The sequence below is a fragment of the Gossypium hirsutum genome, chromosome A02 (assembly GCF_007990345.1).
Source record: "Gossypium hirsutum isolate 1008001.06 chromosome A02, Gossypium_hirsutum_v2.1, whole genome shotgun sequence".
Taxonomy (NCBI): Eukaryota; Viridiplantae; Streptophyta; class Magnoliopsida; order Malvales; family Malvaceae; genus Gossypium; species Gossypium hirsutum.
In genome coordinates, this window is record NC_053425.1 from 10,071,586 (window position 1) to 10,083,111 (window position 11,526).

At 32.8% G+C, this 11,526-nt stretch overlaps 1 protein-coding gene across 3 annotated transcripts; it reads right to left on the minus strand.

The window, feature by feature from the left end:
* Nucleotides 1-3,143: 3,143 nt before the first annotated feature.
* On the minus strand, nt 3,144-10,356 carry LOC107951575 (embryogenesis-associated protein EMB8). 3 transcript variants are annotated; one of them, XM_016886670.2, is made up of 15 exons: nt 10,134-10,356; nt 9,426-9,528; nt 9,230-9,319; nt 9,072-9,133; nt 8,861-8,961; nt 8,172-8,261; nt 7,151-7,273; nt 6,548-6,625; nt 5,494-5,579; nt 5,119-5,167; nt 4,573-4,629; nt 4,362-4,492; nt 4,188-4,271; nt 3,796-3,862; nt 3,144-3,721 (listed from the first exon to the last, which is right to left on the minus strand). In XM_016886670.2, exons 1-15 carry the CDS (start codon nt 10,207-10,209, stop codon nt 3,263-3,265), a joined length of 1,656 nt encoding a protein of 551 aa, XP_016742159.1. In that variant the 5' UTR covers nt 10,210-10,356; the 3' UTR covers nt 3,144-3,262. The 3 variants fall into 3 exon arrangements, with proteins under 3 accessions (XP_016742159.1, XP_016742160.1, XP_016742158.2); XM_016886671.2 differs by having other exon boundaries at nt 9,968-10,135; XM_016886669.2 differs by having other exon boundaries at nt 9,426-10,140.
* Between the last annotated feature and the right edge of the window lie 1,170 nt (nt 10,357-11,526).

The following is an 11,526-nucleotide window of genomic DNA, read 5'->3' on the forward strand; positions in this document are numbered from 1 at the left end:
GCCAAACAACAGAAAATATTTTACATAGATTCATCCAAACACCAGAAAAGTAAATCATTTTCCAGAAATTATTTTCCAGAAAATTATTTTCCAGAAATCATTTTCCGGAAAATATTTTACCTGCAAACAAACGGAGCCAAAGTTGTCTTTAAGGTTCAAATTCCTTCTCTCTTTTGAGAGTGCAATGTGTATATTTTATATACACAATATTATGAAATCAAATGTAATTATTTACTATAAATTCAAATATGAACATAAATAAAATTGTTTAATATAATTAAATACAATATCAAAATAATTAATATAGCTAAATTAGTAAACAGTTTGAAGTTCAAACTTAAAATTTTATGTTTTATACTCCCCTGATTAATTGGGTTCAATTAAATGTAAATAAATGTAATTTTGACTTGAGAAGAAAGCAATCAGCCTAAGTGGAAAGCAAATTTCCACAAATTCCATTAGAGAAATTATGGCATTAAAATGTAAATAGCAAAAATATGGATTAAACTCTTTGGCCAAATTTTAAAAGAATTGTGGTTGGCTGATGGGGTTTAATATGGTAAGAGGGATGGATGAAATATTCAGGATTGAGGCACGAGCGATTGTTGAAGGAATGAAACTGGCTTGGTTGAATGGGTACAAACATGTGGAGATTAATTGTGATAATGCGATGCTTACTGAGACTATTTGTAATGGGTTCGCATCAATTAGCAATATTGAAGAAGTCCGGTTATTTCATGAATGGTGTAAAAAGGATTGGAAAGTGAAGTTTCGGCATGTAGGGCGAGAGAGTAATAAGGTCACTGATTGGCTGGCAAATGCGGCAATAGGGAGAATTAACCAGCTGGCCCTGTTTCCAAATCCACCAAATTTCGTAATTCATCTACTTGAAGAGGATAGTAATGTTCACTCATATGAAGGAAGCTCGTCCGTTGTTTCTTCCTAGTTAATTGGAATGTCTTCTTTTTTACCAAAAAAAAGAAAAAAAGAATTGTAGTTGGCAATTTTTTTAAAGAAAAATCTATATTAGTAAATTTTAAAATAATTTTAAGACCATCCTAAAATTCCGTATTAATAATTGGCAAAATTATGATAAAAAAATATCAATTTACAATAAAAACGGGTGCAAATACTTAAAGAATAAAATATTTCTGCAATTATTAGACATTAAATTGACATTTAACCAATTAATGTATATTTATCTATTCAATGCATAAATAATTTAAATATTAAAACGTTATGCTGGTTGACATAATAATAGCTTAACTATTTTGTACCAAAACGAAAATAACTAAAGTTTTTTTTAGGGTAATAATTAAAAGTATAATTGAAAAGAAAAGTTACACATTTGACTTTTACATCATTAACGTTCACATTCATCCAACTATAAATAGAATTTTCAAAGTGATTATTTGTGCATTGTAGTAGTTTAGTTAGGATGTTTTTAAGGTTGCTCGGTAAATGATTAATTATGAAATGTGTTTTATTTTTATGGGTGAAGATTAAATTTTAGACTTCATGATTAAGGGATAGAATGAGCAATCACCACATCACATCTTATAGTTTTATTATTTATACATATTACAAAACTAGTAGGAAATGTGATTTAGGGAACCAAAATTAAGGTTATTTTAGCTAAAAAATTGGATTATCATGTACAAATATGGGTAGTAAAATAAAATCATAATATTTTGTGTTATTTTAAGTAAAGCTTCCACACAAAATTAATTGTTAGTTTTTTAAAAAAAAAATTTTGTTGATATAGGGAATCGACAAAGAGGAGGCAAGAAAGAGGAGGTGATAGTTACAATGAGGCTGTTTCACCTATAACAAGTGGAAAGACGAAGGCGAGGGCTAAGGGATAGAAGAGGAGGAGAAAGGTAGAGAATGTTAAGTCACTAAAGAGAGTGCATAGGGTTGAATTAGGAAAGATCCTTGGTTCTTTCCTTGTTTGGTAATGCCACACCACTGATAATATGGATGGAAAACTATTTATGTGGTCGGTAAGGTTGCAGATCCGTTACATGTCAGATATTTTCGTTGTATGAGGTTGTTATATCTTGACAACCTCTTAATAGTCCTTCTAGAGGCCAAAATCGGGTGGCCAAGAGTAAATGGTCTATTAAGAAAAAAAGTTTTACCCGTAACCTTTCTCTAAGTCATAAATCAGAAAAATAATGTATTTAAATGCATTTAAACTCACTTTCTCTTTAATTATTATAATAACAACAATTATGAATTATTAACCAGCATAACAACTGAATCAGATTATGATTATAATAAAGTCAAATGCAATTAACAAAGTCCAGGCTATGTAAATTAATCTATAATAATGGCTGAAATTTCAAAGTGATGACTACTAGGATTTTATTTTGTCTCGCACTCCCTATGGTTTGAATATTCTTTGTAACTCAAAAATAAAAAAGAAAGAATATTATTTGTCTCAGAATATAAAAGTATTCAAAGATAAGAAAAGAAAAAGGGCCAATAAGTTACTTTCTTAGGTTTGATTCCTAGCAATGAAAAAGGTCATTATCTTACCAAATTCATATTTCCTTTTTAAGTCTATCAAACGGCAGATTTATATATATAATTTTGTTAAAATATGAGTATTTTTCTTAAAATTTGATATTTAGTTCATATACTTTTACTTTTAAAATTTTAATTTTTTTATTTTTCAGAATTCAAAATTTAGGTCTAATAATTTTTTGTTAAGTTTATTAATTTGACATTTAAAATTAACAAAATTTACTTGGTAATCATGTTATTAAAAAATGCTATAATGAAATTTAATTTAATAAAAGAAAATAATAATGCTAAACTTTAAAATTTAAAAAATAAATGAATTAAATTTTTAAAAATAAAAAATATAAAGATTAAATTCTATTTTTTAAAAGAATAGACTTATGGTGTGATGAGTCATTGCAGAGCAAACAGGGGGTTGATGGCCACCCAAGGTTTGAAATTTTGTTTGATTAGAATAGATAAGATAATGTTGGATTTTGTGAATGATAAAGATTGGGAGAGTGAATAATAAGAATTTCATTATGTGAGTAAAAGCAGTATCCATGTTGTTGCTTATGGATATTATGATATATGTGGACTTAAAATCTTTTTAAAAAAAAAAAAAAAGTCAGAGCAAGTTTTCATGATAACTAATTACGATCAAATTAATAGAGATTTTAGTTCACAATTACTACAAGCAAAAGCCATGTTTAGAGGAATAATGTCACATAAAACATGTAGAAAATACATCTCTTACCTACCTTCTATGCGAAGTTGCAGCCGAAAATTTCCTGAGCTTCTTCTTGCTGGAAAAAATGCGAAGAGCTGAACCTAGTATTGGCCAACTTGTAATTATGGCAATGTAAACTAGTAACCACACCGATTTTCCGTTTTTTCGGAATAGAAGATGATCCAACCATCTTTTTGATGCAGTAATCACATCAAAACACTTGATCCGTAGCAGGCTTGAACATTCTCCTGATACTTCACCACCACTGCCTGCAACATCTGACTTTGTTTCCGTCTGCTGCTGTGTTTGTTCCGTTGCTAAAACAGTTTTATCTTGAATACTCCCCAACCCCGTAAAGTGTTCAACTGATTTATTTCCTGCATGCGCGCTACCGACTGCAGCCACCATTCCATCTTCTCTGACGTTTACATAAGGACCCTGATCAATTGATGATTCAATTGACGCCTTCTGCTCTGTAATCTCAGTCTGCAAATGCATCAACTACTTCATAACCCTAGCAATGCACATTTCAATGAAATGAACATAAAATAAAAGTAAACCTTCTTTTTGTGCATATGTGAACTAGAGTGTAGGACACCAATAAATTCGTCAGTGGCCCTCACCCACCTGCATGATTAAAAGAAAGAAAGTATGTGTCAGAACAGGTCTGCCTTTCGATGTCTTAAAAGAATTGCATATCAACAACATCCATGACACCTCAAAGAAACACTGAAGCACATGGTTGGAGTTCCCTCTCAATTTCAGTTAAGGGGTTTCATAAATGACAGCAGCAATCAAATAATAACACGAAAAAAACAGCCACCAGGACTGCTTAGATTGAACTAAATAAATTTCTTGAAATTCTTTTATCAAGGGAAGGCTGATTTATAGCATCAATAGATTTGACATATTATACTGGTTAGTTATGTACTAATGTGAAGCTATAAATTACCATAGTCTAGATCCAGTTATTCCCTCAAAAAATGCAAGATGTCCTCCATGTTTTATGGTGGCCAACACAATATTTTTATTTGCCCTGTTAAAGACAGAGTTAAAAGGTCAGTTGCCCAAAATAACACAAGAAACTCAAAGATAACATTCAGTAGCCTGGTTACAGGAGCTCCACCTGCATTCATCCCAAGGAATAGCTTCTCTCGTACAGACCGGATCATCTAGAGCACTGATACAGAGCAATGGCACTGACACATTTAACACATAAGGAGTGCTGGTAGAACGCCTATAGTATGTATCCACAGTCTGAGAAAACAGTATGATACTTTTGGTAACTCATAATACACCGGCAAAGAAGAAACAATGGATAAAGTTTCAGATGGTACCTCAAATTTTCCAACAAGGCAAGTAGCAAAGTTGTCAAAATCTCGAATTGAACGTGACTATTGAAAGCCAAGAGGATAACCATTAAAGTGTATGATAAGCAAGAGAAGCATAACAAAGCAATTTGAATGAAAATTAATAACATCATGAACATGCTGTACTAGCAATAAACTTAATAGTGCAGGTTGTAAAAAGGAAAGCAAAGGTGATTCGAAGGCATCCAAAATTAATAGTCCAAACTTCCCTTGAGGTAAGAAACAAATCATTCAAGTATGCTTAATTCTACATGTAATCATGCTCAATGTTTTCATGTGGAAACTATCCAGGACTGGCCTGGCAGAAGGAAGGATAAGAAACATAACATATATCAATCTCTAGATTAGATATTTTAGTGTTAAGTTTTGCAAGATGAAAGCAAAATGAGGAAACTTTTATCTCTCACAGCTGTATGAGAAACAACAGAACAGCATTTCATCTTCAGATCTATTATAACTATAGTAGTGACGCATCCCAAACAAAAGCTGGTCCTCATATAAAAAAAAACTAACCTTTTTTATTCCTTCCCAATTAGCCAACCGAGAATAGCGAGGCTCATGCCTACAATAAACATGTGGGGTCATATCAACTCTAGGAAACTAATATATAAAATCTATTACTACTTCTTCAATTGAGACATATCCAAGAACCCCATTCTCCCCACAAAGAAAACAGAAACAGGTATTATAGGTACTGTTAAGCTCCAAAGGGTAAAAGAATTGGAACAGAAACCAGTTACTAGGTACACACTATTCCTGAGGCCTCACTATGTATGCCTCCTCTGAAAAGAACAAAAAGGTTCCAACAGTTTTTGAGTTTCAGACAGCAAGACCTGCATTTAGGCCTAAAATCTGACGAGTTATTTGAGGAAAGCAAAACAGACATACAATTTTGCATAACCTTGAAGGCCAATTGTAAGGGCTCTATCATATAACTTCTGAAGTAGCCTGCGGCATATAAACCTATCACCAATCTGCAGAAGATGTAAAATTAAATGAAAGAAAATAACCAAATGATGAAGAAGAATTGCAGATTCATATGGATGATCACATATCCTGCTACGATGTCAAAGAACTAGTAACTTAATATGGCTAAAGCAGGTATACCATCATAACTAATTTAACTTCCAACACCAGTTCCTGAATAAGGAATACTTATCAACATAAATTTATATATTCACATCACAATAAGTCAAAAACTTCTAAGAATTAGCAAGTGAATGGAAAACGTAGGATGTCATGGAAGATGGGTAAGAGTTCATTTGAGAGCTAATGTAGTTGGAAGTTTTTGCTGCTAGAATTGAGCACGGAATTGATTGAAACAAATTAATTTAGGTTCTGTTAAGTTTCTTCGCCAAGGCTAGAAAGTTAGTTTTATCTTCGAGAGCTTAGCATGTGTCATTTCAACTCCAACTGAACCAAAATGAGTGTTTTTTTTTTTTCTTCTTTTTGTGGTTCCTAGTTAATTTCTTGCTGTATCTTAGCATCATTAGATAATTGGTTCTATTTATAACCTTGGGGATCAATAATTAATACTCAATCAATAGCATGTGCATAAAAGGGAGGTCCTAGTGAGGGAATCATTAACACTATTAACCAATCAAATTATTATCAATATGAGCCAAAACAAAGAATGCATGAAAACACATTTCACTTCATCTCAATTTCAACAAATTACAAAGACATAAGCCTAAAAGATTAAGAACAAAGATAATTAAAAATTAGCAGAGATAATTAAAAATTAGCAGTTAAGGAATAATGGAGATATGAGAAATTTATTTATTGGAAAAGAAAAAATATGAAGAATAATATAATAGCATACTCTGAAGATTCAAACTAGCAACTAACAAATAATGAAACTTTGAAAATTTTCTTCCATAAAACATAGGCCACTTGAAACCTGAAACTAATAGCTAGATTTTGGTATAGATAAAGCACTAACCAAAAGGTCCCATGGGGAGCAAATAGCCACTGCTCCAGCTACTGGTACTTTCTCTCTATCCTCTCCAAGATATTTCACCTGTTGGAAATGATTGATACTAAGATGTCAAAGGTAAATATGAGTTGGTATAAGTTATAATTCAAGGTAACAAAATGTAACATAAAATGGTATGGGTAAGCAAACTGCCTATTGGCTAATCAAAAAAAAAAAAAAAAAAGTAAATACACAAGAGTGTATGCACACACAGAAACAGAAATATATATGTATATATCCAAATTGCCTAAAAAACACTACTTTTATGTGGACAGGGGAAGGCATAGGACCATTTATAGGAATAATAACATGGACTTAAGCCAACTTATTCTAATCTAAATAAGCTGAAACGTGCAGATTTACAAGAATCCAAAATGCATCTATTTGAATCTTGTAAAAGGAGAAGGAAATATCCAATACATCACTGGTGAAGAACTGGCATCTAACATAGACAAGACCAGTTGGTAGATGCACGGGAGAGGTAGATAATGCAATAGATTTCGTAATAAAACTTTTATACCAAACAAATAAGAAATACAATGTCAAAGAAATTCAGACCAAGTAACATACCAGAATGTTGGCACCAATGCTAGTTCCAATAGCAAATAAAGGAGCCTTTGGATACTGATGATGAAGATAATCAATGACGACTCGGGCATCCTCTGTCCAGCCAGCATTATAAAAGCAATCAGACTGCAAATGTGTTATTACAAAATACAACATTAAAAGAAATAGATCTATTTCACATTAACAATGTTAAACTTATTAAAAAATCATGAAGAAATTATTAATATGAACAGAATGGTTAAGCGATGACTAATCTTTATTTAACTACAAGATAGCTCTTAACATCTGAAAATTTCCAGAGGAAGTACAAGAAGCCCTCAGCTTTTAACCAATACACTATAGTTTTCATCCATGCATACTTGTTCCTTGGAGCATGGCATACAAACATAGCCAAATACATCTCACCAATTAACTACCAGTCAAAGATCTAGGTCACTGTATTAGTTCTTAATAGAGGAACTAAATGAATTTTTAAAAAATAAAACAAATTAACTAGAAATAAAGCACCGCAATGTAATGTGCCACAAACAAAAAATGCAACTAGTTTTATTTTACTCGGACTCGGAGTTCAGTGTTATATACAGGTATGGTCAACTTTTCTAATTATTTCCACATATTTGGAAGGTCATATCTCCATATCTACATTTATTGAATATCATCAGATATAGGTATTTTAAGGAGCATGAAAAGTCTGCACAACATAGGCCTAATTGATCTATCATTATAAGGTTAAATACCCAATGTTCTGTCCTTTTTAATTAAATTATTACTACCTTTAGATCAACCTCCAGAAACTTAATTGTTTAAAAAGCTCATCAGTTAAACAAAAAATCAAAGTATTTTTCGATGTCGATTGATTTCACAGACCAATAGAATATAATTATAGGAAGTTCAATGTCCATCATGCAAGATAGATTACTTAGGCAAAATTCCAACTCAAACAGACCAATTAAAAAAGAACACATTAAATACAAGTTTAGTGAGCTAAATGCAGGAGGGAAATAAAAGAAAAAGAACAGCTCACAGTAATTGAAACACCACCCAGTCCTCGGTGGTTGCTAACTACAACATTCCATCCATGTGTTGCCAATCCAAATGCAAGGTGCTTAATGTACTGCAACAAGAATTATATCAAGAAAATTGTAATTTAGTAAACCATATTCCACAACAATCTCTTTCCCATATTTAACCTATGTGTCATTAATTAGTATATGCAATTCTTTAAGTGATTAGTAAGTGGAACAGGGACGAATTAAATTGGCATCAATAGCAACAATTTTTTCTTAACCAGCCACTACATATAGGCAGTAAACTTGCAAAAGGCAAAAAAGAAGAAGCAGCAGCGCTAAATATACCTAACAAAAAGAACCAGGGGCAAAATCGATATATACAGCCATTAAAGCATATTCCATAAGCAATAAGTGAGAAACCAGCAAAGCCTAAAACAAAATCGGTTTATTAGGCCTATCTATTACTAGGCAACTGAATTTTGAGACAGGATAGACATTTGCAAGTTCTAAATTGAGATCCTCATAAGCCTGTCAGCTATCTACTACCTATCCTTCACCTCTAACTACTCATTGTACTCTTGAAGTTTCTATGGATAACTATCCAACTATCCTAGTTGGATTTTTCATTTGTCAAAGTTCAGCAAAAGTTGATACAAAGAGCAGCTAGAAACAAGAAAAGAAGAGTAGTAAACATTTAACTTACTGAAGAAGTAGAATCACTTGTTAAGCCAGGAATGACAACCACCAAAGGTGTAGTGTCATCCTTGGAGATAGTATGATTCACTTCAAAGGCACCTCTTGAAACTGTACAATTGTCAAACACGTCAAAAGTAAGAGCTTTTTACAACCCAAAGTATGAATTTTTCTAGTAGTTATTATGTCTACCATAATATCATCAAAAGTTTTGCACTTACTATCAGAACTTGTAAGCCAATCTAGAGCTATGGTTCCACCATCAGAAGCATGAAAAAGTTGTCTGAGGAAACAGAGGTCTTTGTGAGATAAAAAGCACATGGGCCAACATATATATATTCTAAATCCAACATTAAAAAGATCGGAAAAATTTTAGGACCTGCGGTAGCTGAAAGCAGGAGGATTCCCGAAGAAATTGAGAAAAGCAGTCTGAAAATGAGGACTTGATAACCACGGTGTTGCTATATACCTGCAATAATTTACCAAATCAACCCCCCCCCCCCAAAAAAAATCATGATTGAGAGTGAAAGAAAACAAATTTGTGGGTAAACTAGAAAAAGGAGGAAAAAGGGTACCTGCCATGAAGGATCTTGCACTTGGAAACCACGCCATGGTAGATATGGGAAGTGGGGTGAAAGGTCAAAGCAACCGGAGCACCTCGGAATCCACTGAAAAAGTCTTGGAAGAAATGAAATTCCAGGAAATTGTAAAGGAAAACTACCCAAATCACCATAAACGCAATTACATAATGCAAAATAGGAATCAAACAAAGGGCTCGGAATACTTCTTTATATGCATTGAGGGATGATTCATCCCATGAAATCGACCAATCCATTTGATTAAAATTTGGAGAAAACATGAATGGTTAAATCAAAAAAAAAAACTTGAAATTGGGGAAGAAGCAGTACATACAGAAATTGGAAAAAAAAAGTTGCCTTTCTTTTTTAATGGTTTTCCAGAATTAATGGAGAGAGGGAAAGTAGGAGAAAATTATGGTGAAAATTTCTTTGGGGGTTTGATTTTCTGTTTGGGTGAAGAAAAAAAATGATGACAGTTGAGATTTTGGTGAGTGAATTTATGTCAAAAAAAAAAACTATGGCTCTATCATCAATCATACCGCAACTAATGAACATCTGACAAATGTTTCAGCTTTTGTATCAGAGAAACCAGGTAAAAATCGTTCAACACAATGCTTGGTATAAATAAAATATAATGAGTAGAACCATATCAACAATGCTGATATAGCAGCCAACCTCAAATTATAATAGAAATAAGTTGCTTACCAGGATCAGAGTGAGATTTCCGTTTGGCTATAAGTAACAGCCGGGCCCTTCCACCATTGGTGTTTAGGGTGGCCATCAAGATGTCCCCATGGAACTAACTTTGATGGTCATAGTTGGCAGCCTTTTTTTTTTGAAAAACAAACAAACAAAGATTAAGTTATATTGATCAAAATCACCCTAATTTTATATTGATTTAGAACTTTTACGGTATTATCCATACTTCATCATAAACTAGTAGGCATGTGCTCTTATCTAAAGCTTAATTTAATCAAATAGTCGGCAACTCTAGTATCTACTTTGAGAATATGTCAAATCAGTAAAAAATTATTCATAAGGCTTGAACTACCTTTAAATTGTCAATATGAATCATAGCTCTATTAAATCCATTACTAAGTGAAGTAAGCATGCCATCCAAAATACTTTAAAGTTCGGCCTCAAAGACCATGCATTTCTCGAGATATGGGTTATATCCCAAGATCAATTTTTTATTCTGATCTTGCAACACTCCACCAGTAGACGCTGGTCTATACCCTCTATCCATTGCACCATTAATGAATAAGTGCACCCAATTCCCTGATAAGGAAGTTTGAGTATTAGAGTCATGAACATTTAACTTTACCTCATTATGGTTCAACTCATACTGTTGTGCCCAAGTAAAAGACTCTAACAATCTCAAGGGCATTGCAAGTTATGCCTTGAAAAATAAAAAGATTCATATTCTTCCAAATATGCCAAGCAATTATCCCAAAAAGACAAGACCAAGTTGTCCCTCCTTTAGGTAATCTCGTGGAATAACAAAGATTGGAAGTTAACCAATTCTGTAAGTCCTCAGAAAAGAACATATTATGTTGGTCAAGTGGGACAACTTGCATCCACAACTCTTTTATTGTCGAGCAATCTCGTAACACATGCAAAATATTCTCTGTTTCATGATTGCGAAGTGAGCAAGAACTATTGTGCCCAACTCCCCGTCGAACACGCTCCATGTTAGTAACCAACCTTTGCTTGAAAACAATCCAAAGAAAAATTAATTCCTAGATAGTATTATGATTATGTCGTAAAGAAAAAAAAACGAGTGAGGCTGATAATGTTTGGAAACAACAAGAAATGATCTACTTCAAAAGGCAAGAATCAGAATTGTTATGTGAATGATTCGTGCATTATGTTTCATGAATTATGAAGCAATGGCAGCTACGACTCTCATTGTATTTACATGCTCTTTTTTTCCTTTCGTATTTCAATTAATAGTTTTTTTTGTTTGTTTTCTTCTGTTACACATATGTACACACTCGCACTTACTTTTTCTTTTTGTTGCGAACATGTAAAAGTGTAAAACCCCTTTATAGCTCTCACGCGTGCGTGTATACTTTGCCTTACTTACACTTCCCTCCAC

Coding starts and splice junctions, on each gene's coding strand:
- LOC107951575 (XM_016886669.2), bottom strand. CDS start 9,709: ATGTTTTCTCCAAATTTTAATCAAATGGATTGGTCGATTTCATGGGAT. Junction 5,580..6,547: donor GCTCCCCATGGGACCTTTTG/GTTAGTGCTTTA, acceptor CATCTTCTGCAG/ATTGGTGATAGGTTTATATG. Junction 3,863..4,187: donor ATAACTGGATCTAGACTATG/GTAATTTATAGC, acceptor TTAATCATGCAG/GTGGGTGAGGGCCACTGACG.